General features: G+C 48.2%; 1 protein-coding gene across 4 annotated transcripts; it reads right to left on the reverse strand.

Annotated features, from left to right (window-relative positions):
• Positions 1–6,872: 6,872 nt before the first annotated feature.
• IL13RA2 (interleukin 13 receptor subunit alpha 2) lies at positions 6,873–21,840 on the reverse strand. Of its 4 annotated transcripts, XM_032444431.1 has the most exons (12): positions 21,669–21,840; positions 21,440–21,499; positions 16,335–16,939; positions 15,201–15,374; positions 12,841–12,992; positions 11,304–11,457; positions 11,043–11,163; positions 9,804–9,988; positions 8,567–8,724; positions 7,855–7,999; positions 7,594–7,696; positions 6,873–7,180 (listed from the first exon to the last, which is right to left on the reverse strand). In XM_032444431.1, the coding sequence occupies exons 4-12, from the start codon at positions 15,313–15,315 to the stop codon at positions 7,138–7,140; spliced, it is 1,176 nt and encodes a 391-aa protein (XP_032300322.1). In that variant the 5' UTR covers positions 15,316–15,374; positions 16,335–16,939; positions 21,440–21,499; positions 21,669–21,840; the 3' UTR covers positions 6,873–7,137. The 4 variants fall into 4 exon arrangements, with proteins under 4 accessions (XP_032300322.1, XP_015715742.1, XP_015715743.1 ...); XM_015860256.2 differs by lacking the exon at positions 16,335–16,939; XM_015860257.2 differs by lacking the exons at positions 16,335–16,939; positions 21,440–21,499; positions 21,669–21,840 and adding an exon at positions 16,978–17,378.
• Between the last annotated feature and the right edge of the window lie 5,842 nt (positions 21,841–27,682).

Here is a 27,682-nt window from a genome sequence, read left to right on the forward strand (position 1 = left end):
AACCACCATCACCTTGCTCTCATAGCAGCTTTGCTCCTCCTGAATTGTAGCCATTGCCCACAGTGGTGCCCAAGGATTACCCACTGTGGGCTCTGGGTCAGTGCTCACATCTCAGCTCAGGTACAGTTGCTGTCTTCTGTCCGTTTTGCCTTTTGTGTTCTTTGAAGAGGAAAAGCAAACCACGAGTAGCTCTGCAGATGTTTTATTTAGCTTCTAATGAAGAATGTTTGGTGCTCTTACAGGCGAATGATGGTAACTCGTGTTCCAAATGCAGCACCTATCATGTGAGAAAGATGCAGATGTCTGTTGGGCAGGTTTCCTCCCTGGGTCATGGTATGCTGAGCTGAGAACTGCACCTGCCTTTGTCTCCATTTCTCTCTGGGCAAGGAAAACTGTAGGAAGGAGCTCCCAAAGATGGCCAAGACTTTGGGTGTTGTAATGAAAATGTATTGGTGAAGTTGGGGGTACAGGTGCAGACACCCAAGGTCAGGCTGGATGGGCACTGAGCGCTGATGGAGCTGGGGGTGTCCCTGCTCAGTGCAGGGACCAGATGGCCTTTAAGGGTCCCTTCCACCTCCAGCACTTCACTGATTCTAAGTTGCTGTACCAAAATGTGCTTTTATTTCTTTGTCCCTAAACGTGAAGCTGCTGTTGACTGTTTTGTCTCTCCCTCATTTTTCCTTGAGTGCCAGGCCTCCGGCTTTTGGCTTATACCCACACTCAGCTCATGCTCTGGAGCTGACAGGAGCTGAGAGAGACCTAGAGATGTGTCGTTCCCATTTGGCTGTGCAGGGATGCTGCAACTCCAGAACAACACAGAGATGGAATGTCCTCAGGTGAGTGATTTTAAGGCTATCTGAGACAATCCATGCAGCAAGGCATGTTTGCCCATTGAACAAGCATGCCAACAGATTTTGAACCAACAGTGACCCAAAAGACTAAGGGCAGATTAGCATGTGAATGCAATTTTGCCATAAGCTTGCTGGGGCAATGCCTGCAGTTTTACTACTCCAGTAGCACTTTGGTAGTGGAGGACTAGAGAAATGAATCAAGCAGCATCAAGCAGGGATGTGTTACATCCCCTGTTCTGAGCTTTCCTGTGCTTGAATTGTAATTACCTCAACAGCAAGTCGGATAAATTAATATTTCATTAAAATACAGCCTAAATATCAAATTTTAATAGGATGTAATTGTGGCATTTTGAGTTCTTGAAATTGCTGAAGCATTAAAAGCGATCTGCAGGCTGTTGCCTGTTAGACCACTGCCTGGTTGCAATTGCTGACAGTGTAGGCAGTTTTGCCTTTCTGTGCACCACTGCTGTTAGTGTCTCCTGCAGAAGCCACTGAAGATTTGAATCAGGGTCCTGGTTGCTGACTGGAGGCTGGAACAGCCCTTTGGTGACTTTTTGGAGAGGAAGATTTGGGATGCGCCATTCAACCCATGCTACAAAGCAGGTAATGCAGCAAACCACGGTCAACAAATGTTACTCCTCCAAAGTCAGTTCTGTGCTCCTTGAGAGTAAACGAGTGTGGTTTCCTGTTGTATCATGGTCAGTTGGCACTTCTGCTTTAAAAAATTCAGACTGGAATTAGAGCAGTGCTGCATTGGCACAGCTGCCTAGGGAGTGCTGGGGGCACCGTCCCTGGAGGTGCTGCAGAGCTCTGGGGATGTGGCACTGAGGGACGTGGGGATGGGCGTGGTGGGGTGGGTTGGGGTTGAACTTGGGGGTCTTAAAGGTCTTTCCCAACCTGAATAATTCTATGATTCTATGATTCTGAGCAGCCATCCTGGGGACAGGCATGGAGAAGGGACACAGGATGGGCAAGTGGCACTTCTACCACAAAGAGAGCTTGACTTGTTCCTCTTAGTAACCAAAGGTGGGGGAAGAAAGCTCACAGGAGGACATCAGGGAGTGCTTATTCTGACTAAGAAAGGCGAGGAACTATTTGGCCTGAAGAACGTTGACATATAAAAAGAGCCAGAAATAAACTAGGAATTAAGGCGGGTTTCTAGCAACTGCAGCATTCTGGGTCTGGAACAGTACTTTCCAATGAGGGAGCAGGAACAGCAACTAAGAAGCCTACAGAGGGCTCAGCCCTTGCCTTCCAACAGGAATTTATGCTGCAGGGGTGCAGTGGGAGGGCACAGCTCAGTGCCTGCCAGCTGGCACTGCTCAGCTCCAAACCAGCCATCTGCACCTCTCACCTCCTCGGTGATGCATCCCAAAGCATGGGAAGAACAAACATCTCAAGGCAAGAACGCTATTTTTATGCCGTGGCCCTTCCAGGTCCTGGTGAAGCCATGAAAAATGCCACAGTTCTGGAGGCAAGGCAGTACATTCCCCCTAGGGAGAGCGTCATGAAGTCAGAGGGTGGTGGAAGCAGTGTGTTCCCAGCCCTAAGCCCGGGTCCAAGTGTATGAAGCAATATTTCTTTTGCACATGCAGAAGCATCCAGAATTAACCAGTTTAGTTAGTTCAAACCGGGTTGCTCTCAGCCACTTAAATAGGCTTTATTTAATTTACCCACAAGAGCATTTTTGTGGACGCTGAGTTTCATTGGACCCAATTTTGGTCTGCTCTGGGGTGCTGCAGCGTTGAGGTAATGTCCCATTGGGTTGCCTTTGGCTGGTGTTGCTCAGGACGTGCTGGTGAGCAGCTTTGAGGGCTGGGAGTCAGACAGTGCAGTCTCTGTGTCTAACTTTTTCCAATGCTTTCCTCCATTGCTGCATTTCCAGCTGTGCACCCAGGAGCTCCATGCTTTTGGTCCAGTAAAATAGTGAGGTTGGCCTTTCAAGTTCTCCATTGTTAAAAGAGAACTCAGATGAACCTTACAGGCAGTAAAGTGATTGTTTTCTCAGCGTGATGTTTCTAAATAAATCGGCAGCATGGGCAAAAATTCAGCTAAACTGATTGAAGAGGCTTAAAGGATGGGATGTATTTCCAGGTCAGCAGTTCAGAGCAGGAACACCATCAGGTAAAAGGCATGGAGATTCCTCTCCTGGGCTTTATGTGGGAGATGGGGACCTGTCAGTGGCACACAGCTCTCTCCAGCCCAGCTAACAGCAGGCAGACCTTGCAAAGGATGCTCAGGTGCAGCATCTTCAGTTTGCTTTACATGTGTTCCAGTGCAAGGTTTCTTTCCAGCTGCGGGCAGATAAACAGCTCTGCAGTGCACTGAGTGGTGAGGAGCTGCTGTCTTTACAGATGTTAACCTTGAAGTGCTCATCTTTTCCCAAGAACATTGTGTGTCTGGAATGTGAGTTTTCTTTGCCACTGTGTGAGTTCCAGTGAAGAATGCTCTGCCGCCTTTTGTGTTTTTAAAGATATCGAGATGAGTTAATTCTGTTAAGGAAGGAAGTTCTTCCCAGCACTGAAGGAACAAAACAGAGCGAAGGATATTTATTCTTTGGTTGTTGTTGGGTTTTTTTTCCCTGAGTGAAAATCATGCGATGAATCATGCACATCGCTGTTGGCTTTGGAGAAGTGCTTTGGAGCCTTCATTCAAACAGAGCCATTGGAAAGAGGAGCGCTGAGGCTGTGTTAAGGATTCCAGCTGTCAGTGCCCATGCTCAGTGCAGGGGAGTTAGATTAGATGGGCTGTAAGGATCCCTTCCAACTCAAATGATTCAGCTGTGAGAAGCACACATCCTCCTGAGAAAATCTGGCTCATACACAGGCACAAAGAGCTTGGCAGTGCTCTCAGATGTCCCTCTCCACACAGAGAGCTGCAAACCAACCACAGCCCATGGAATTCTTTACATTTACTGATGATTCATGGACATCATAGAATTACAGAATGGCCTGGGTTGAAAAGGACTGCAGTGCTCATCCAGTTTCAACCCCCTGCTGTGTGCAGGGTGGCCAACCAGCAGCCCAGGCTGCCCAGAGCCACATCCAGCCTGGCCTTGAATGCCTGCAGGGATGGGGCATCCACAGCCTCCTTGGGAAACCTGTTCCAGTGCGTCACCACCCTCTGGGTGAGAAACTTGATGGGTCCCTTCCAATTGGAGATACTCCGTTTATTACAGCGTTTCTCTACTTAACAGCACAGAGAGCAAAACGCATCGTTCTCACAGCGAGAGCCACTGTCGCCTCGATTTTCATGCAGTAGATGCTGAATTCTAGTGGAAGTGAGGCTGTCCCTCTCCTCTGCTATCAAGCAGGGATGCTGACACCCAGTGGCCATGGAGATGGTAGCGGCTTTACGAGCTGGGCACTCTCAGCAGCAATGCCTCGGGGCGGTGGGATGCAAACCCTGCCTTTTCATGTCCTTTGTGCAAGAGGAGTGAGGAGCTCCTTGCAGAACTTATTGGCAGGTTACAGTGTTTGCATCTTGTATTCAGAAGAAATGAAAATGTATGAGGATGGGAAACGAGCAAACAGAAGGTAGATTGGTTTTCAAATTGTTCTCTTGTTGGCGTTTGGAAAATAGACCTCAGTGAGAGGAGGGTGATGCTGTGTGCCCAGATACTGCTGTGACCTCAATAGCCACCTTCCCTGCTTTGTTCCTTCCCGAAAGCTGTTGTTAGAATATAACAGATGCAAACGGATCCTGCATTTCCCTGCAGCACATGCAGGGTTGTGCTTTCACATGTTTGACAAGTATTGACATCCACTGGGGGAAATATTCCATAGGAAAAGTTGCTTTTCGTTCCCTAATGCTAAGACTTTATCAGTAAGAGACAGAAAGAAGACCCTGAACTCAAGGGTATGTAAAGGAGCTCTTGGTGTGTGTTTGGCAAAGACATGCTTGGCCAGGCACAGGGGAACCCAGACTTAGGAGGGAACAGGAAGAGCAGAGTGTGGCACAGGAGGGATTTTGAAGCAGCCTTACTGTAAATGTTAATTATGGACTATAGCAAATGTAGGACTGAGAAGGACCAAGCCCAGTGTCCTCCATCAAAACACTCCCATCGAGCCACAGCACACAGGTACTGTATGAGAATGCATGTAATTTATCCCTCTGTTACTAGGCAGGTTTCTAGGCAGGCTTCCATCTAACTTTTATATCTTGTAGTGACAGAAATAGCTCTGATCTTTTTGGGGGTGAGTTTTAGCTGGGGAATATGGCATCCATTCCTTCTCCATCTCTGCCTGTGCCTGTTCTCATTTGTTTCTCTCCTGTTCTAGCAGTTTTTGGTCTGCAAAAGGCTCTTTGCTCTGCTGAGGTCTCTGCTGTGCCTGCTGCCACCAGCTACAGTGATGGAGCAGCCTCCAGAGCAAAAGAGGGAGAGCATGCAGGCTGGGATGCAGTAGCAGCAAGAGGTCCCAGGGGAGCATGAGCTGCGGGTCCACATGTGGATGGCCAAATGCTTGTGCGTGGCATTCCTGGGGTGTAAAGCAGGTGAGGTTCCATCTGCACCAGCCTCATTTCCTACCACTCCTTCACACAGATGGCTTTCACCTTGCATGGTTGTTTGCTGAAGAAATTTAAACAGTTTAAGGGCCTGACAGGATATCAGAGACCGACAGAGAGGTGTTTCTATTAGCAGGGAAACCTCAGTGGGATTCTTTCCAACAGTTTTCTTCAGTGCTTTCTGTTTTTAGCCATTACAAAAGGAATAACTGTTGCCCTGAAGGCAGTTTGGAAAAAAAAACAGATCCTAGAGAGCACCTGTCTCTGCATGTGCCCAAGTCCTGTGTGGCTCCTGCAATTACCACACAGACCTCAGAATGGGTGTGACTGAGCATCTCTGCTCAGCTTGCGCTCCGAGCTGGAAATCCAGGTTTGCTTCTGCCCTGCTCGGATGCCCCATGGATACCCCAAGTTTGGCCTCAGGAGCAAGCAAAGCAAAATGTCTGAGCTGTGTGGTGCAGGGCTGTGTCCCTTATTCTGTCACATCCCACCTGGTGACCAGAAGTGGAAGGAAGGGGATTCTGCATAGGGCAATAAGCAGAGAACTGCTCCCTCCCATCACCCAGAGGTAATAAGGGGTAGAATTGCATCTTGCCTAAATACCAGCAGTTGGGAAGCTTCCTTTCTGCCCCAGCCTGTCCGTAGACTAGTTGGTTCTTCTAGTGCCTTCCTTCCTTGATACATCCCCAAATAACACTGGGTTGGTGCCCACATAGCAGTGGAGGCAGGCAATAGGGATTGAATAATTTTGCACTTGGCTGTGTAAGGCATCACTCACTGTGTTGTGCTGTGACTGGTTGGATTCACCCATCTCTTTATAGGGCTGATTGATGCAAACTTGATTTTCCCTCTGAGCTTCCTCTGTTCAGAAGAAATTCCCATCTCAAATAAATACTCCTGCAAGAGGTTGGGGTTTCTGGGATGTTCAGATGAAATGAAACATAACTACACATAGGGGTTTGAGTTCGTTCCCTTTTGTGACAAAAGGAAATAAAAATGAATGAAAACAGAAGCAGGAGGCTTTGGAGGGCAGCATCTCAGCTGGGGTTCACCCAGCTGTAGTGCACGTCTTGGATTTACTTTTTAACCATTCTCATGGGGGACATCCTTAAAAGTCAATCAGCAGTTTCATGAGCTGGGTGCACGGTGCTGAGAGCCATCCTGGGTGCTCAATTGAATGGCAGGAGCCGTGCCCACTTCCTAGAGGAGTTCCCTTGCTGCCTTTGCAAGAATAGCCTTGCACTTCTCATAACCACATCCCTTGCAGTGGTTGGGAATGCTGCAGCAAAAGTTGCTCCCATGCTCTCTCACCACTTCAGCTTTGCAGCAGCTAAGGCATAGCAGTTAATGAAACAATTGCAATTAGCTCAGGCACAGCAATGAAGGGAAGGAAGGAGTGGTGAGGGGCTGTGTGCTGGCCCTGGTATCCAACGCTTGGGTAAGGGGCTGCCCTTTGGTGTATGCCCTGCTATACAGCTTCCTGGAGTCCTTAAGTTAAATTACTAAACAAATGAATAGAACCCGCAGAGCAACGTGTTATCTTTATTCATCACAAATTCCATGCCTCCTTTTTCTCCTTTGCCTTGTTATTAGAAACAGTTTGCTCCGGTCAGTTTACAGCTCCTCCCATGTTTTCCTGGGCCTGTTGAGGATTGCATTGTGACTACCAGCCTCACACAGGGCAGGGAAGACCCACGCTGGCCTAGAAAGCACCAGGCTTCTTGGCTGTCCTTGGGATGATGTGAGAGCATCCCATCAAACACAGCAGCCATGGGTGCAGTTAGCATCCCACCAACGGGTGCAATGGTTTTCCTGCTGGGGATCTGCAATGGGAACAGAAGGTCACTGCCAGCACCATGGTGCACAATGGCATCCCCATCACACATTGCCTCATCACGGTGCCAACGCAGGAAGCATTTGCTTGCTACAGGGCTACAGGTTTATCACTAGCCTCTACACTTTGGGGCAAAATAATGGTATTATTTCTGCTGCTTTACATGTGAGTAATTTTGCTGCATTTAATAGGAGTATTCTGGGTTTACATGACCAGGATTTGAGTCCTTGCTTTTATGGCTTGCTGTGAGGCAGAAGTGGTCATGCTTGAAAATAAGCTGCTGATCTTAGCTCATCTGTTGATACGTGTTTGTCTCTTCATATCTTGTATATTATTTATAACCATAGGCTGAGACTTCCCCTATAGGAGCACACTGCATGGACAGGCTGCTGTAGCACTTACCTTTTCTTGCATTGGCCAATCAAAGTAAATATTAAAAGGCTACTTGACAACCCCAGGATGATTGGAATGAGGATAAATAGCTGCTTGACTTCTTTTCTGGACACTGCAATGAGAAATTACAGCAAGTAAGAAATTCCTATCTTGCAGAACAGGTTGCGTTGCTTCTTAAAACTTCAGGCTCCATGCATTCAAGTGATTTCTTATCCAAGGTACATTGATTTTTTCACTACAGACAAAAACTGATGGCTGTTGGTTCCCTACCAGAGAAGCACTCCTGCGTCCATTCGCTCCAGAAGCCCTCATCAGCACAGAAATTGTTTGTTCTTCCTCTGACACGGACACAAGAAATGCGGCTCTGATTTGCTCTGGAGATGGAGAAAGTGGTTTCCACTTGGATGGACATGGACTGAGAAAGAAAACGGAGAGCAGTGAGGAGTTCTGAGCAACCAGAGGTAGCTCTCTGATGCTGGCCTGATGCTGCTGAACATGCTTTGCAAATCCTTGGATTACGTTTTGGCACTTTTGGATGGTTTCATAATAGCTCTGGGCCATCCAGTGCTGGTAGCTATTATGGAGCTGAACCTCCTGAAACCACAGACACTCATGGGACCTCTCTGTGTCCGGTCAGACAGAGTCCGGTGTCTGTTTGTGTCTGATCACTTGTGAAGCTAGCTATGGAGATTCTTATGTAGAAGAAAGAACGTGTCCTTCAACCATTCCCCACAGCTGAATGATTCTTGCTATTAAAAACATATCTGAATGACACAGAAGGGAAAAGCCCTATGCATAAACATACGCTGTGTCCCAAATGGCTTCTTTGGAGGCTTCACCCTTTCGTTGGATCATGTCATGCTATCAGATTCAGGAAAACAAACCAAACCATGTTCTGTAGAGGCCATACATACGCACAGACAGGCCCCCACCTCCTCTGCCCACAGCAGGCTGCTGGCAGCCCCGTGTTCATTCTCCTTACCACCCAGGCAGCCTTGGCTTCCCCCTGCTCCTCTGCCAGCTGCACCTCGTACTCCAGGCACTGGGGTGGTGTTTGGCCACCAGGTGGGCTCCAAGCCATGTGGAGCTCCTCGGCTGCAGACATGGAGACCACCAGCTGCTGGGGGGGTGAAGGCTTGGCTGGGGGAGGAAAGAGAAGAAGTCAGGAGGTGCCACTGACTGCATCCTGGTGGGAATGGCTTTGGTTAATCACCACCAAGCTTTGTCCCATACTCCCACTGATGGGGTTTGATGGGGATTTGGAGCACCATGATGCTGCAGGAGCAAAGGGTCCACATGGGGGCTGGGTTACTTGTTTTTATGTAGACAGGGCTGATGGCCAAGTGATTTGCTTGGCACACTTCTCACAGGGCAGCCTGGACCCCTGCAGTGCATCATTGCTGTTGTGTTTTCCTGACGCTGCATCCTTTATGCCATATGCCCAAAGCCATATAGAAGAACATGACGCCCCTAATTGAATCCAGAAATCTTGCTAATTAACCCAGGAGGATAACCTATGTATCCCCTGACAGTTACGTGTGGGTAAATTTTGCTCTGAGCACCTGATGGAGCTGTGGGTGTCCCTGTTCAGTGCAGGAGATGGACCAGATGGCCATTAAGGGTCTCTTCCAACTCAAATGATTCAATGGAATGCATCAGAACAGAAAGTGCCCATCGCAAAGAGCTAGCATATGTATCAGATTGTATCTTTTGCTTTGTTTCCTTATTTGTAAGGGAATGTGGGGGGCTTGAAACCCACCCTTGCTTTTTGTTTGTTCCCATGGCTCTGGCAGACCCCACTGCACCTTGCACCCAACTCTCCCCTGCCCCTGGCTTGCTTTCAGCAGCTATGCCTGCAGAGCTCTCCTGTGCTTGCAGGAGCAGAACAGTGGTTTCAATTCCAGCAGGAGGGAAATCGAGCCACATTTGCATTTGTGCTGCTTGGGACCAAATAAAAACCCGTAGCTGCTCTGCTCTTTACCCAGCAGCCCACTGACTCGGAGTCATCCAATGTCAAGCAAGGCACTCAGCAGCACCTAGTGACCTGAGCACTGAGCATCATCACCTCCTTAAAACACTGCTGGAGAACTGAGTCCAGCAATGCACGTCCCCTTCTCCATTTGCAAGAACACATGTTAGTTTGAGCCCCTCATGCAAGCCATGAGCCTTTGGTGGCCATGCAGGTCCCCCAAGCCCTGTTGCTCTCCTACTAGGCTTACCCAGGTTGTGAAGGTGCAGGGTGGCATACAGCGGCCTCAGCAAGGTGGCTGCCACCGACCCATTGACACAGATGCTCAGGTCTTTGTATTCTGCCTGGCTCAGGTTTTGCAGCACGCAGCCCATGTTTATTCCATGATGCTGGATGTAGTTGTCGCACTGCACCGCATGCTCCAGACCCTCGTACCTAGCAGGAGAACATTAAAAAAGGCCATCAAAGCAATGGAAGTTAGTTTGGGGTAAAGCCTTTTTCTAATCTTTTTAAAGGACTATTAGACAGGAGCAAATGGACCTAAACAATAAGCATCCCTTTTGTCCTGCCTGCCCTACCCATCAAAGCACAGTGCTGTGCATCCTTCCTGCTATGGGAAAAGCATGGGGAGGAGGGGAAAAAACAGCTGATTGCAAAGGAAACTCAAGGGGTCTCATGGTTAGTAGTGACTGTGCAAAAGCAATCCAAATCACCTCCAGCCTCTGGAGGTTACTCCCCAATGCGGTCCCCATGCTGGAAATGCCACATGGGGCTTCCCATAACCTTACGTGACTCTTGTTGGGTTATTGCCATTGAGGCAGAGCTGGGTCTGGCCTCTGTACTCTGTGCCTGATGAAAGTCTCCCTGCAAAGCACGTCATTACGTGGGGAAAGAAATCATATGGTAGTGCTATGAACATTAACTCCTGGGGATCAAAGGATAGCAAGGCTGTTTTTCCGCCCATCCTTGTTATAAAACAGGACAAAGATCCAAATGCCTGCTTTGGTTACAGGCAGTTAAACAACAGCAGGTTTGTTGGTTTGGGTTTTTTTTTTGTGTGTGTGTGGATTTGGGGTTGGTTTGTTTTCAAGTAACAAATAGTGAATTTTTCCATGGTTTTCTCCAAGTAGTTTGTAAATTTGGTGTTTCTGCTTTGAAGAACATTTCCAAGAGCCATACAGAAACTGCTTTTAAATAGCTGCAGCTATGCTTTTCTCTACAAACAGCCTGAAGTCACAAAACAGCCCATCACTCTCGCCATCACATCACAGGAAACGAAGTATAAGTTAGGCTGTCCAAAACACATCATTCTGGCTTTGTTTTTCTTGCAATAAACAAAAGTTGTTAAAAAAACAATAGAAACAACTGAGAAACGTGCATTATTGCTACCCCCCATGGCATCTTCCATGGCATTCAAGTATGCTGAGTGATTCCAAGGGTGGTTCACTCAATCGCTGACTGGATATTGTTTTATTTTGTTGATACGTACCAATAGAATAGTCCATAATTTATACCACGAGGAGCAAGGATGCCTGGTTGCCACGTGCACTTCAGGTATTCCCAGTCATGATAGACGCAATGAAAATCCTGAACCTTGGATTCCACTTTCCCTGCCGAATGAGAGGAAAATAATGACTGTGTAGCCAAGTGTCAGACAGAAACATCATTGAACAACCGTGTGCCTCCTTGTCAAGACAAAAAATGATCACAGGAGGAGGTGGGGTCAAAAAGAAGGAAGGCTGCTCCTAACCTTGCAGTGGGACCCGAAAGGTGGCATAAACCCATTCACTCTGAACCTCCACGTCGTTGGTACACCATCCTTTGAGCAGGGTCTGGACCTTCACTTCAGCAGTCCTGCTGAGGTCAAATCCAACTCTGAGTTTTAGTTTCCTAGTAAAAATAACCTGATTGAAAGACAGATTTTATAAGCACCTCTTGTTGCCAAGCTGAAGAGTTAGCCACCACTGCACCACGGCTGCTGGTAGGCTCATCTGGCTGCTTTCATGTTCCTTTTCTATCCTCCTTCTCCTGCCCAGCACTATTCCAGCACTTGTATAACTCAGTGCTGCTGCTCGGGCTGCCCATCCTCACTGGCTGTGAATCCTCCCTTCCACACCAGAAAAAGGAAGCCCAAACTGGTAATCAAGGCCCAGAGAAGGCTCCTTCTTCATTCTCTTATGCAGGACAAAAGTAAGTTGGGGGTAGTTGTAGCAAATGAAGAGGGAGAAGGGGTAGAATTGACCCAACCAGGACAGAAACGATGGGATGCAGAGCCAACGTGCTTGCGCAAGAGGAACCACAGCCCACACTCAGGCTTTGGTCAGCAGTCCCAGAGCGTCAGAGCCCTGCTGAGCCACATCCTTCTGCCAGACAATGCACATGGATGGATTCCTTGATGACCCCATGGGTTGTTTTTTATGGCCAACTTTTGTGACCTTTTCCAGCATTTTGGCAAGGTACAAGCCGTGCTATTTTCTCTCTTTTGGCTCTGCCTTGCAGACACTTCCATTATGACCTAGAGAATTCTGACATGTTTTGTTTTGTTGTTTTCTTTTTAAACTACAATCTTTTTTTCCCCGTGTTAAACAGCGGTTACAAACACCAGGCAGGAATCTGCACATATCCTTTCCATATCTCTTGGCGCTCCCCAGTACCTTGCACCAACCACACAGCCTGCCACTGGGTTTCTCCTCTTCCCTCCAGCCCCTCTGGCAGCTTTCCTCTCCCATGGGCTCCCACAACATTCTGGCAACCCCATGTCTATCTGCATCTACACATCTATGATCTAAGGCTGACTATCTTATCATGGAACTGAGCTGGAGTCAAACTTATCTAAAAGACTGAAGGAAACACTGATTAATAACACTCTTCTGAATATAGGGATTGTTTAGGATAATTAATGGAACTTAATCTTCTATTTATTTACCATGCTGCATCCCTAAGGACGTGACACTGCCTGAGTTCAAGACCTTATAAACAAAGACTTTCTAAAACACGCAGCGCCTTTTAATGACAAGGGATGACACTGGATGTTGGCGGATTATTTTTGGCAGCAAGCAGCACACTTCTGACATAAATAGCCCCTTTTCCAACCCTGATTGCTGCTGCTGAGGAATTGCAGAGCATGCTCCTCTTCGGCAAACACTTCCAAGCACTGATCCTGTGGAATGGCGCTTGGAAGTGCTGCTTTACCAGTCCCTTTTGGTGCTTTAAATACATATATAAACCCGTGCCAGAAATAAAGGATCAATAGCAATCTAGGAGGGTGAAGCTTTGTGTTCTCTCACCTTCCATTCTCTGTCACCGGTGTTACGGTATTCACACTTGTATTTCACTGTGCATTCATTGGAGGTCTGTGTGTTGGATGGAGGTTTCCACTCTATATCGAGAGAACCTAAAAGCCCAGGATCAGTGATCTGAAGGTCTTGTGGAGGAGCAACTGCATTGGAAAACAAAGCAGGGAGTAAAAGGGATGTTAATTAAAAATAACAACGTTAAAAAAAAAACCAACAAACCGATAGTAAATGTGATGGAATTAAGCATGCTGTGGCTATGAAGGGGAACACAGCTGGTTCAGATCCAGTCCTGTGTGTGTGCAACCACCTGCCCTCAACCATACACACACAACCTTTCCTCCTGTCCACTAAAAAACCCAATGAGCATTGAAGAGGCCTAACAGTGCCGCAGTATCTTTGTCAGTCCCTTTGGAAGTATTCTAAATAAAACCATAGTCTCACCATGACCTTTCAAGTCCTCTACTTGCTTGGGGTTAATAAGACAGGCTGCCTCCAAGCTCTGCCTGAAGAACCTCATTCACACAAAGGAAGCCATTGAGCTCATTCTGTTTTATCAGTTCAGACAAAGTCAATGTGTGTAACAGGTGGTTTTCCTCTCTGCATGCACTGTCTGGAGGTGGTTTTACCCATTCATGTGTCTCCGTGTTCGTGGCATGATGTGTTTTCTTTGTGATGCTTTGGAGTCCACCTTTGGCTGGGTCAGTCCAGCATTGCCACCATATGTGCCCTCTTTAGAAAGCTGGCAGAGAACATCACTGATGACTTCTGAGGAAGCCCTCCCAGTGAGACCCATTGCAGTCTTCAGCTTCCACACTTCCCAGTGTGTGAAGCTTCTGTCTGGGAGACCAACTGCTGTGTTAGGTGTCAATGTCGGATACCACAGCAACATACGTAGAGAGACACTGGGTTAAGGAGCAATAGATTCTAATGATTTGGAGGAAAACAATGAGCTTTGATGCATTTTTATATAAGCAGTGCAATGTTTTGCCTCCCAGCAGCTCTGAGCCCAGCCTGGAGGGTTCAGACACTGGCAGTGGGACTGTGGGAGCTGCAGGACCAGTGGGACATGGCATTTGTAGTGGGCAGGGCTGGGAGCCTTGTCCTGCATGGGCAGTTGTTCTCTCACTGCTGTGCAAATAGAGCGGCTTGCCTTTGTTTGGGAATCCAGACATAACTTCCACGAGAGCCCTGGGGGTGGTTTGAAGTGGAATTTCTGTCTCTCAGGAAATGCTAACATTCTGAAACTTGTTTCCATCCCGATCCTGGCTCAGACACACCTTTTTGAAACAACAGCAAGGAATTTTTCCATAAGAAATGTTGACAATAATGAAAGTTCAGAGAGAATAGAAAAGCTTGGTGTTGGGATGTTGCTTCCTGGATGTTTCATTCCAGAACTCAACTCCGTTTTAAACAGCAGCGCAGATTCTTGCGGAGTTTCTCATTATTTCTCATTATTACAGTCTTAAATGATTTGTCTAGATGATCTTAGCAATCTTTTCCAACCTTAATGATTCAATGCAATTGAAGGCACAAGTCTCATACTCTCCATGCAGGGCATAGGACTGTGTCATCCAGCCTAGAACGAAAGCTGCTCCTCAGTGTTTCCTGCAGAACTCCTTCCTTCTGGACACAATTTGCACTGTGCTGAATCACATCCTGATGTGCTGAACATCTCTGCAGCCACCCCATTGTACCATCAACCCATCAAACAGCCATCTCATCCTACAGCCATCCTGCCCCATAGCCACCCCCATCCTGCAGGCAACCCACTGCTCCATCACTCCACTGCACAGCCATTCCATCCCCCATCTATCCTATTGCATGGCCACCCCACTGCACAGTCACCCTGTAACACATCCATCCTATCCTTCAGCCACCCCATTACACAGACACCCCATCCCACACGTGGGTGCTACTGGCGGTCACTGCAGTATCACCTTCATGGCAACAAAGCAGAGCATTGCAGCAGCCATGGGCACACAGGATGGTTGCATCCCAGCACGATGCAAGGAGCCTATTTAAAGGGCAGTGCCCGCACTGGTACTTCAGGTGCTGCTTCTGAGGCCAACAGCTCACTGAGCAGCACTTCTTACATCACCCTCCCCCCTTTCCCCCTCCCCCCCCACACAGCTGGGATCACTATGCACCCAGGTGCTGTTTGTAAATGCCAGCCCTCCATCAATCACTCTGCTGACTGTTCACCCAAGGCACTTTCCTTTGGATCCGCTCGCAGAAACATCCTGCTATAACACCACACATTAACTGCCCATTCATAAATCCACCCCTCACCATAACAAGACCACGCAGAGCCCAGCACCACCCCAAGCCCAGGAGGCTGCCAATGGCTTTACCTGCTGTGTGCCAGGGGGAAGAGGATGCCACGCAGCCCCACGCCAACACCAGGGAGAGGAGGGAGATGGGCTGCAGAGCCGTCGCTGTTGCTGAAGGAGCCCTTTGGTGCAGCATTGCTGGAGCAGCGCGGCGGTGAAAGTCTCAATGACTGCGGTGGGGCCGTGGAATTCCCTCTGCAGGGTGCACACAGATGACAATCGCCTTTTACTTGTTTACCAATTCATCATTTCCCAGAGGGGGTTTTTCTAAATGGTTTTTGGGTTTTTTTTTTTCCCCCTCTTCCCTGATGAATGTAATTCTGGGGATGACAACACATGGTTGAGATTTTGGCTCTGTTTGAAATAGTTTCTGGCTTGCTAAGAGCATTCTGCAAACGAAAGTCAATCAGCCGTCAGCGGGCTGTGCACGGCACGGCTCTGGGAAACGAGCTGGAGAACAGCACACAGCCCTTAACAGCACCTCCACGCCGACACATTCCCATTAGAAACCCCCCAAACCAGAACACCTTTCTCCAACACATGGATATCACTCAGCCCCTCTCAACCGGGCTGCTCTGAAAGTAATGCTTCCTATTTTGTGACATCAGCCCATGGTGTCAAAGGTGGACGTTGATAGGATGGCAGCAGGGGATGAACCTGTCCATGTGGAAAAAAACAGCACCCATTGACATTCATCAGCACCTGATGAGTGTTTCTGGCACCCAACCGGTGGCTGTGGCACAGTGAGAGGTGCAGTGGCACAGTGACTATGGAGCACCTCCACTGGTGCAGGTGCTTGCAAGTTCAACATGCAGCTCTTGTTCATCACTGACAAAAATACCAAACTAATAGCAGTGGCTACGTTAATAAGGAGTGGTTTGCAGCTGAGAATGTGCTCTACCAAATAGAGTTATTGTGCTCTTTGTATCTGTTGTTATTTCCATGGAAAGAAACAGAAGGCATTACTTCTGGGGAGAATTTCACATCTATCTTTGACATTTACATACAGGTACAAGTGTAGGAACAGATTAGCTAGGAGCAGAGATGCACGTGCACAAAGCATAGAGCACACAGAACAGCTGTTTCAGGCTGCAGCCCACATCCCCCTGTTTGATGGCAGCCCTGGGGCAGCCCTTGGCCATGCCCACTCCTCACCCCCAGCTGCTGTATGTAACACCAGGGTCTGAGCTTGGGAGATCCCAGCCAACCCCAACTCCATCCCATGGAACATGAAGAAGAGGATCAGGGCACTCTGGAGGGAAAGAGGGAGGGAGCTTGAATTAAACAGAAATCCTAACTGGGAACACATGGAGCAGTCAAAAATACACAACGGTTTCATCAGCTAATTTTCAACTCAAACAAACACCAAACCCTCCCAAGCGCTCCACACGCCTGTAAACAGTGCTGGTCATGTTTCTGTTTTACTCTGAAACAAGAGAGAACAAGCTCCTGCCAGAAGAAATGACTGGAATTAGCTTGTAGGATACCAAACAGGACATGGGCTTGTGTCCTTACCAACCCTACCATGGGATGCAGGCATCAGTCTCTGCCTCTGAAAGGTCTCATAATTCAGCACAAGGGTGCTATGGTGATGAGAGCTGGCTTCAGAGCTGGGAAGGAAGCAGACATAGCTCACCTCTGATGGATTACGGCATCCAAAGCACTGAGCATGAGTCCGAGATGAGGAAGATTTTGGTTTCCAATGGTGGTTAATTTGAACACGTTCACATGGTTTCATAAGGCAAGGCAAAAGAGATGAGCTGTACAGAAAGATTTCATAAGAGTGATGTGCTCTTACCTGGACCTCTGCCTCCAAGCACTGAGCTCCTTGCAGCCCCGAGGCTGCTCCACTCAGAACTTCACATTTCTTACAGCAGTGGAGGTTTTTAAAGAGCTCAGTCTGTTCACTTCAGGGATCAGATATCACATTGCAAAGTGATGGCATTTCCCACACGATCAGGGGCCTTATTAAGCCAGCAGCTGGCAGGACACTGTCAGGATTTATGAAGTGTAGGTGCTAACTGTTGCTGTAACTGAGCTCAGTAGGTCAGAGGTGTGTTTCAAATATCTTAGTGACTCATTAAAATGAAAAACAAACTGCACAATGTGAGTACAGGCTGTCCCCAGCATCTACAAGCATCATCCCCATGCGGAGCCCATGTAGTCCAACTGTGGCCCCAAAAGGGCAGCCCTGAATCATTCAGATCGGAAAAGACCACTGAGATCCCCAAGTCCAACCCCAACCCACCCCACCATGCCCATCACCACATCCCTCAGTGCCACATCCCCACAGTTCTGGAGCACCTCCAGGGATGGTGACCCCAGCACTCCCTGGGCAGCTGTGCCACTGCAGCACCACTCCCACATCTCAGCCCGTCCTGCACTTCACCAAATGTGCAGCCCTGCACATCCTTACAGGGAATGGGCACCACCACCATCACCTTTGGTTTGCCCCCTGATGAAAGCTCTGCCTGCCAAATACGTGGTGCTCTCCTCTAGGAGAAAACAAAGAAGCCTTATGATTCCTGTTGCTGTGCTGAGGGATCAGCCCAGGTCACGATAAGTAATTAGTGGGTGGTTCAGCTCCCTTCCAGGTGGGACAAGAAATGATGTTTCAGATGCGGAGCTGCCCTGACAAGTCCTGGGCTACAACGTGCATCTTCCTGCTCCAAATTTAGAAATATTGAGAAATGGTGAAATCATCCTAAAGAACAGGAGCAACAGCACCAGGAACAAGGAGCGATTCTTGGTAGGAAAACAATCCTCAAAACACTTATTCAGAGCTGATGGTATCGCTGTTGGAATTGCTCCCTAGCTGGAGTCAATGGGAACGTTCCAAAGCAGCAAAGATAGAATCTTCCCTATTCTGCAGTGAGCAAACAGAGCAAGATGCCTGGTCCTGGAGTGGGAAACAGCCCCAAAAACTGTGAGGTCTCGCTCGTGGTTGCCCACCACCCCACAGCTGAATGGCACCTTTTCTTCTTCAGGAAGCAATGAGTGGGTGGTACAACCCCTGTGTCACCCCTTGATTTTGTAGGGAGGAGATGGGAGCTTTGGGGGGGGGGGGTTCCCCTTTCACTGCAGTCACACATCTCTGGCTGTTTCCTTCTCGCTTTCTACGGAGTGAGGGGAAAAAAAGCTTCCTTCCTGCTGGTAAATGCACGGTCTTGCTTTCAGAGTTATGCAACGTTAGAATTTAACACTGATGCATTTTTCATTGTGTAAGCTATTTTAGCAGAAAAGGTCACACCGGACCAATCATTCAAAACAGATGAGAAGTATTCACCAGCAGAGTGAATGCCAGTTCCCAAAGTGCCAGAACTGGGTCAGTTCCTGAGAAAATTAGGTTGGAAAAAAGCAATAGCAGAGGCTCCGGCACAGCCGTCGGCTTGGCCTCAGCTCAGCAGTGCTGGAGCACGCAGGGAGGAACAGGAGTGCTGAAAGGCATCTGCACAAACCTCCTGCTCAAACTGGCTCCTCCTGCAAGTTGAGGATGCTGCTCTTTTCCTTCACTTGCTGTGGCATTGATATACCTGTCCTCCTCTTTGCAGCAAGTGACGCTCAATGCAATTGCTCACCAGCCACCACCCAATGCCCAGCAGTCCTTGAGCAGTGGCAGCCTCACTGCCAGCTGCCCTCGGTTTCTTGGTGATGCCATTCAACATGGGATGCTCCTTTGGGCGACTTGGGCCAGCCAGCCTGGCTCTGCGCCCCCTCACCAGCAGGGCAGTGGGAGATGCTGGAAACCCAAAATCTCATTGCTGCAGCCAATGCAGAGAAATGGGCCAAGAGCTTAACTGCTTTCTGGTTGAAACATTTGATGTGCTCTCTCCCAAATTGGAGTTGTCAGGTGATCCACTGCCTTCCTGTGTTAAAGCACTGGGATCTGATAGCTCAGAACAAAAGCTCTCAAGTTTTCAATGCAGATCCATGTTAACAAGTCGCTTCCTATGGCATGAAATAAAGAATAAAAGGCTCCAGCGATGAGCAGAATGTTTGGGTATCGAACAGCGCATCTCATTTGATCAAAAGCGATGGTTCTGCAATTGCCAGCAGGAAGGAAAATCAATGACTTATAAAAGCCTCTTAATTGCCTCATGCTTCAGGGAGGTGAGCTGCACAACTTGCATTAGTAGAGCTCTTTCCAGGGCGCCAGAATAAGAGGATCAGCGATGTAAAGCAGACCTGCAGACCTTGCCTCCAGGACTGCAATGGGAAATGCACAGAGCAGGGCACAGGGGAGATAGCCAGGGAGAAAGGAAAAGAGAAACAAATTCATCTTGGAACTGGAAGGCTCTGCAATATCTTTCAGCAGGAGCTGAAGGGACAAAGCCAATGCTGCAGCTGGACGATGGATGTCTGGGGAAAACTGAGCAGGATCCATCAAGAGGTGCCTTAGGAAAGCCCAAAGCCTTCCAGCTTTACAGCTGTGAGTGTAGCTCATCTGGAGGTCCCTCCAGGTGCAGGGAGTCTGCCTGCAATCTGCACATAGTGCTGATGGAGCTGAACCCAGCTTGAGCTGCACTTCCTGACCCCAGCACAGCTTGCTCCCTATGATGGCTGCCTTGGAGTAGGCTTAGCACAGTGCCAGGGCCCTCCAACAAGAAATGTTCAGAAAACATGATCTCAGACAGCCTGCATGGCTCCTCTCGCCCCTGGGCCAGCTCTCTGCAGCCACCCTGGGGTTATGAGCTTTTCCTGTTTGAATTCTTGTTTATCTCCAGCATTTGGATTTGATCCAGTTACTTGGTTCATTTATGCTAGACAATAAAAGGTCCCCCAGCCTGGTGTTAAGGAGCAGCAGCTTTCCAGCAGGGGGCTACAATTTGCTGCTCGTGCAATGGCATCAGTCAACCCAGTTCCCAGGGCAAACCAGTGCTCTCCATAAAAGCCTCTCTCCACTCAGTTGGGAGCAGCACACAATGCTCAGCAGCCAGGCTTCCAAGAGCATTCTACTGCTAATTACTGGGGGAACCATCCCACCCTGCCCCATACTCAAGACCAATTGGGGTCAAGGATGGCTGAGCCCAAACTCAGCCCATTGTAAGTACAAGCTGCCCCGTGTCACACTGTATCCCAGCTCCCCTCCTGCCTATTATTTCCCCCATCAGTTTACCCTCAGAAGCAGATCTGCATTGTGTCTGCATGCTTTGTTCTTTCTAGCTCAGTGTACTGAGACAGCAGTAATTAGTTCCACTCTTGTTCTTGGGTTGCTTGAGAATTATATAAACTTTAGAAGAAGTCGTTACAAAAGCAGAGCCCTCTCAGCCTCCCATCACTACCACTATGCAGCAGGAGCTGTATGCACAGTGCTCAGCTATCACTGACCCAACCTTGCAAGGTCCACACCATTACCACAGCCTGGCCTTTCATCCCTGAGCTCTGCATCCTTGGAGATACAGATACACCTTGGGATTGGTGGTTCTCCTGCAGCTCTGGGGCTTCTGAGTGCTGAACCATTCTCTGTGCCTCTGCGTATCCCAAATAGTGACCAGAGATGATCACTGCCACCAGCAGCCCAAATCCCTGCACCTCACACACGGGTGTCAGAATGTGCTTCACTGGGTGTTTCATCAAAGGTACAAAGTTTGGCCCAGGGATGAACGAACAAAAAGAGTTCTTTAAATAATAATGATAATAAAGAAGGCACTCAAACACTGCTGGATAGCTCTGCCCTCTGCAGATGTCAGTAAATCGGCACCCACCTCCCTGCACCCAAAAGAGCTGCTTGTCCACAAACAGACACCTCAGCAACAACAGCTGGCAGTGCTCCTAGCGAGCCCACCTTCATTTAGGAAAAGACCAGCTACCATTAATTATACTGGAAGCTGTTTGAAGATTGTCATATCATGAGAGCAGCCCTATGTTGGCTGTGAGCACAAGGAGGATTTGGGGATAGCTCACGGCGGATGGGATGCTTCCAGCAGCAGTGGTGTAAATACCAAAAAGAAGTACAATTGTGCCCACCTTCAACCCCGCGACACCAGCACCACCTTCAGCTCTCTAAGCAGCCAATGTTATTTCAAGAACACAACCGTCATTAGCACTAAGAAAAGCAAGGAGTGTGGGGAAGCTTTTCCACATAATTCATACAGGAGCACTGGCAAACACAAATCAATACTCCATCCTACATCTGCAAAGGTGCGTTGAGTTTCAACAGCACACGACAGCACAGAATTAAGACGCAAAGCAGACACGCTCTCCCGCTCCCATTGGGCTTAAAGGCAGCTGAGTGATATTTAGTGCCAATCGCAGCTTACCGCAGCAGCTCCGGATTTTCCTCTGAGCCAGGTAATGTGTGAGGAAAAGGTATTTACCAGCTGTAAAAAAAAAGAAAAAAAAAATGGAGCAGGAAAATGAAAGGAAAAGCCTCACATCTGTTCCTAGTTCTAGAGAGAGAGTTTCAAGCAGTCGCATCCGAGCAGCCCGCCTGGGAGCACTCTGTGTATAGGATGCACATGAAGAAACACAAAGAGGAAGAACACCCACTTGCTCACTGCCCGCTGCTGAAATCTGGCTCGACATCCCTTCCCAGACAGCAAAACAAGCACGTTGTGCACGTGGGTTATAGTAAACAGCCCCACACCAGCAGCAGAGGGATTTTCCTGCCACGAGATGGATGGATTCCGATAGGAGAACCTTGCTTTGTGCAAACAGAAGGGTTTTGTGGAAACCCACTGGTTCCAGCTAATTGCCAGCACTGTTCTGCTTGGCTGCCAGCCAGCTGCTAACAGCATGGGGACAGCATCGCAGCAACACGCTATGGGACCTGTGATAAGCAAAGGGCTGGGGCCTGGCTGGGAAAATCCATGAGTACCCTGCTGAATACAGAGGTCATAGACCTCCCAGCTCCTATAACACGTGGCTGCTGCGGCTCTGCACGTCCTGCACTACGGCTCTGCAGCCCAGATTGGGTGGGTGAGGCTGCGAGGGTTTTTGATTGCTGAACAGCTTCAGCTGTGGGAAGAAGATATAAAGAGAAGAAGGAAAAAAACAAACAAAAAACCCACGAAAACAAACCACTTCATCTTTTTATTCAATGGGAAATTCTGTATTGCGCTTCCCCTTGGGGCCTTTCAAACTGAGTGAGGCTCCTTACTCACCACAGGATAACTCCTCTGCATTATTTCCCATGAAATATCTTTTGACTAAGGTCATAAAATCGTTCAGGTTGGGAAAGACCTCTCAGATCCCCAAATCCAGCTCACCCCACCATGCCCATCACAGCATCCCTCAGTGCCACGTCCCTCACTGCTCTGGAGCACTTCCAGGCCAGCACATCACCACTCCGATCAGGTTCTGATCAGAAGGCGGCTGCTTTCGGACAGAAACACCACAGAAGGAAAAAGAATTGCCCCAAGTGACTTTAGGTAGAAGCAGCTCTATTGGGATGGAGCTGATCCACCCTCTGGGAGGTCAGCTCATGTCCTGAGAGAAGATGCTGTCAGTTGAGCTGAAAGTCACAGCTCTGAACGAGGCGCTGCTGTTAGGGCTAATAACAAAAGGGGACAGGTTGATGGTTGGACCAGAGGATCTTGGTGGTGTTTTCCAACCTTACTGATTGTATGACTGCTCCCAGCAAGGTGCAGGTATGTCTGGATGTTCTCGCCCAGCATGGATGTGGATGTTCTGGTTGTTGGTCAGGGAAACCAGGAGTCAGTTAAATTCACAGGTACAGTTGGGCTTCTGGATGCTCTCCTATAGGCTGGCTCCACACACTAGATAACAGCAAAGAGAAAGGCAGAGGAGCAGTAACTGTCTCCTGTCACCATGCTAGGGAGGCTGACTGTGGCCAGAGGTGGTCCTAGCAATAGGGGGACAGAAGGTTTGCCAGATAACGTAGCAACCATTTCTAACACTGCCAAAAGAAGGGGCCTGCATGGCAGGACCCAAGAGAAACACTGCTCACAGATCTACAAAGCACAACAGGTTTCCAAAGCCGCAGCTTGGCCAGGCCATTCCCACATGAGTCTCTGTACAATCCGTTTCAATAGCAGCTGTGCTGAGTTGGCCCTTTGGAGGAGCTCACAGAGCAGTGCTGGCACCAACCAGCGCCCTTCAGCCTGGGTTAGGAAGGTAAAGTGATGCAACATCTTGCACACAAATCATCAGCATTCCATTTACTACGCATTAAGGGACACCACATTGCCAGAGCCAAAACGTGATGTCATGTGAGCAGCCCGGGGCGAAGATGAACTGAGGAACTACTGAAGAGCTAAAAGGATTTGTTAATGCACTTCTTTGTGGACGTGCTGCTGCAAAAATGCTCCCAGCCAAAGAAATGCCTTCATTTCCAGTGGGCTGAGCAAGCAGGGCTCAGCACCAAGCAGCCGCCTCCTCCAAGGACCCCTGTAACTGAAGGCTGAGTTATGCCCACATAATGCCCACATCTGCCTGAATAAGAGCCCTGTCCCTAGAATGAATGCAGGTTGAGGTCCTGAAGCACACGTGGCAGGTGCCCGTTCCTGAAGTCCTCTGTGCACTATGGCAGGGTGCAGGGATGCAGTCTGTCAGCTGCACAACGTTGCACTTTATGTTCATTTTCTCATTGCTGCATTAAAGGTTACGGCCACACACAAAATGAGGAAACAGGGGAAGGAATTGTACTTATTTTTTAAAAATGCAGTTCTATGGTATTTCTCATGCTCAGGAAGCTAAAAGGCAACTGCAGCCTGCCAAAAATGAGAGCAAAGCTGGGAACAGCCGTATAGCAGATCAGTCTGCAGCAGGCTATGAGCATCTGGCCCAGTTTCACCTCACAGGTGGGGTTCAACCAGCTCAAACACTGTTTAGATAAAAACATCAGCTATCACCTCAGCTATGGCCTTAAGGCTATTGATTGCGAAAAGCAGAAAGTTCCCGTGGGAGTGATGGACTGAGCCCCAAATCATCATGCTGTTTCCTACTTGCTCCCTTTCTGACTCCCACTGGTTCTATGCTCTGTAACTGAAGTTGCCTTACACTACCAAGAGATGACTGTATGCAGGTCACTAAAAGTAATACCTCCTATTCATTTCCAGGGAAACGACGACAGCTACAGAGAGCACAGTGGCACTGCTTGACAGAAGACATTCTCAGCTACGAAACACCCTTTTCCCATGTGGGCATCACCACGAGCTGTGCATTTTCACCAGCAATGAACAAGAGCTGCATGCTGCATGTGTAAAAACCTGCACCAACCGAGGTGCCCCACTTGGTGCACAATGTTTCACCACTCACCGTCTCTCTGTGCTACATCCATTGTTTGCTCATACCAATCTGTGTTGGAGATCATAGGATATCATCAAATGGCCTGGGTTGAAAAGGACCACAATGATCACATAGCTTCAACCCCCTGCCATGTGCAGGGTCACCAACCAGCAGCCCAGGCTGCCCAGAGCCACATCCAGCCTGGCCTTGAATGCCTGCAGGGATGGGGCATCCACAGCCTCCTTGGGCAACCTGTTCCAGTGCGTCACCACCCTCTGGGTGAAAAACTCCCTCCTAAGATCCAACCTAAACCTCCCCTGTCTCAGTTTAAATCCATTTCCCCTTGTCTGATCATTGTCCACCCTTAATGAAAACAGCTCAGCAGTCTGCCTGCATCTGTAAGGACTTACCCCCAGCCGGTGGGTACAGCAGCCTGGACTCCTCTGGACGTGAGTTATGCTCTCCTTATATCCTCCCAGTGACTGAGCAGTGACTTTACGATCACTCCTAATCCAATTACGAGTATTAATCTCAAAGCCCTGATTTCTCCTGAAGCATCTCCCGGAGTTGCACCACCTGCCCTGGGGCCATTCTGCCAATGCTTTCTTAATGAAGTCATAGTTCCCAGTAAGTCCTCAAGCTGGGCACTGGCTCTGTCTGAATTGCCTTACGATAGAGTTAATTATGAATTTAAATAGGGTTTGAAGAAGTTCTGTCGGGAACAGGCTGCCTGACCTCCAACTGCACTCACATGTTCCCCTGCCTCATCACCTGCCACCAGAGAAAAGGAACAAATCTGTTTTTTCTTCTGGGGTACAGAAGCCTAGGAATGGCGGTCAACGCATTTCCCATTGGAAACTCTTATAAAGGCATGATGCAGGAGTAGGAATGGGGTTGGAATGGCTGCATCTTCACTAACACAGACAGACAACTGCTGGTTCAGCCCTGTGCCCACCCTGCCTTGGGCAAAGGGAAGGCCTGGGGATGCTGGGGGGCAGGGGGACATGCAGCATTGCAGGTTGCTTGCCACAAGGGAAAGAAAGATATAACAGCTCACAAAGGAAATTGCCTTAGCTCATCCTCCAGCCCACAGCATCTGTCCCTTGCTGGCTCCCTGATTTATGCCCTGAGAATATCAAGCATTAAAAAAAAAAGTAAAAAAAAAAAAAAAAAGCCCAATAAAAAATTTTCCCATACTTGTAGGTTTTTATCGCTGTGAACATCTGGGACCGAAAATATTCATCTGAGGTCAGAACGTCCTCACAGCTACAGCGGAGGGCTGAATGGAACACTGAGCTGGCTGCTATCGAGGACAAAAAAGGTAAGTAAATTCACTTCTCACATCTTACCAGTGCAATTTCAGGTGCCTACCTTGGTTTGAAGTTGGTTCCCCACTCTTATTTTTAAGAACATGCCTCCTGCAGCAATGCTTTTTGTGGATGCTTCCCATGGGACCACCTTTAGAAATACATTAATAAATCTTCCATCAATGTGCTGATCAACTGTCACTCACAAGGAGGATGTCATAGGAGAAAAGTTATCTGCTTCGGTCATAGCATGGCCTGGGTTGAAAAGGACCACAGTGATCATTTCATTTCAACTCTCCTGCTATGTGCAGGGTCACCAACCAGCAGCCCAGGCTGCCCAGAGCCATATCCAGACTGGCCATTAATACCTGCAGGGATGGGGCATCCACAGCCTCCTTGGGCAACCTGTTCCAGTGAGGATGGGTTGGGATTGGACTCGGTGATCTCGGATGTCTTCTCCAACCTCACTGATTCTATAGGCTGTGTGTTGGACCCACCTGCATTGCCTGGCTTTCATGTGTGTGAGCTTGCAACAAGTAATAACTTCAGCACGGTCAAGTAAATCTGGAATAAATTGAGTGCTTGGTCTTAAACACAGCATGGCTTGCCATTTTAATTGAGGTACCAAACATAACTATCAAGTTCACAATGAAGGAACTTCAAAGAAATTCTTAATACAAGTTAATCAAAAGAGCACCTGTCAACCTGACCCTGCACATTAAGGGCTGTTTCACAATCACTGGCAAAAGTTCAGGATCAGCTGAGGGAGTTTTGAAGTCCCGAAACACACATCAAAGGCCCAGTGATGCCACATGTGCTACTGGTAGACAGGCAAGCACAAAGCATGGAACCAAATGGAAAGGCAAGAATGCAAAAGTAACAAACAAAGCTCGATTTCTGGGGGCCGGGGAGCAGGAAGGAATCCAAGTGCAGTAGTTTTGATTTCTGAAGGTTTCAAAAGAAGAGATTTAAGAGGACAGGAAGCCGTTTGATAATTGCCCTGCCATTGCACCAGAAACGATGCAGCCATCCGCTAACTGATATTCCCAGGAAATACAAGTTTGTGTTTCAGAGCCAACATCACAAGATTATCAGTGTTGGCTGAAGTATCTCAGTTACATCCTTGTATAAATATCTCACTGGACCAAGAACACGACCTTCCCATTTCAGCAGATAACGAACTCATCAGTCACTGATTATAGGAGCAGAATAGCTTTAAACTAAATATAGTTTGTAGTTGAGTTCAGCACCGCTTACCCATTTCTAAATGATACGGATGGAAGTTCTTGGGAGATTCCTCTTTATTTTACTTGGATTTATTTGGAACTGGGGGAGCCTGGGAGGGCTCCTCTCAACAGATACTCTTCAGAAGCCCTTGGGAGCCTATGCCACACCGCATAGTGCTTGCTGTTGGGTTTGTGAGAGAACAAAGGATCCTGGAGACCAAAAGCAAAAGGCCAAAGTTAACAATGCCTCCTCCACTTGTGAATTCACACTTATCTGGAAGTTCTCATTAACATAAATTAATATTTACTGTAAGAGATGAGTAGGCCTTGCTCAAATAAACTGCAAAAGGATTCCAAACAAACAGACTGTATCACGAGCTGCTCTTTGGCTAGATAATTAGAATACTATTAGTACAAGATTTCCTTTATTAACAAGGACTAATTAAAAACCAATTACTTTTTTTTTTTTTCCCTGCAAATTGGCTTCATGCGCAACACTGAGTGTCATTTGGATAACATTTCTGGAAGGGCTTATAACAACCATCCGAGTAATAGCTGTAGCCACCAACCAATGCTTTGAAGCCAGAATGCTTCTGAGAATGAAAGAAGGAGGAGCTAATTGCTTTTCTTACAGCTCTGCAACTGAAGAGCATCAGAACAGCAGTACTGACCTGGGGCAATGCAGTTCTATCACTGCTGGTGCAGGTATTTCTTAGGCAGGAAAGATGCAAGGCTGCAGCCATAGCCAAGGGCCTTAACCACAGCAAAACAGCAGGCAAAG

This window comes from Coturnix japonica, chromosome 4, assembly GCF_001577835.2.
Source record: "Coturnix japonica isolate 7356 chromosome 4, Coturnix japonica 2.1, whole genome shotgun sequence".
Classification (NCBI taxonomy): Eukaryota; Metazoa; Chordata; class Aves; order Galliformes; family Phasianidae; genus Coturnix; species Coturnix japonica.

What these genes read in the sequence shown, in the direction of transcription:
- IL13RA2 (XM_015860256.2), bottom strand. Translation starts at nt 15,315, where the DNA reads ATGCTGCACCAAAGGGCTCCTTCAGCAACAGCGACGGCTCTGCAGCCC. An exon ending in AATTATGGACTATTCTATTG is followed by an intron (nt 9,989 to 11,042) that starts GTACGTATCAAC and finishes TTCTCCTGCTAG; the next exon opens with GTACGAGGGTCTGGAGCATG. An exon ending in AAGCCAAGGCTGCCTGGGTG is followed by an intron (nt 8,000 to 8,566) that starts GTAAGGAGAATG and finishes TTTCTTTCTCAG; the next exon opens with TCCATGTCCATCCAAGTGGA.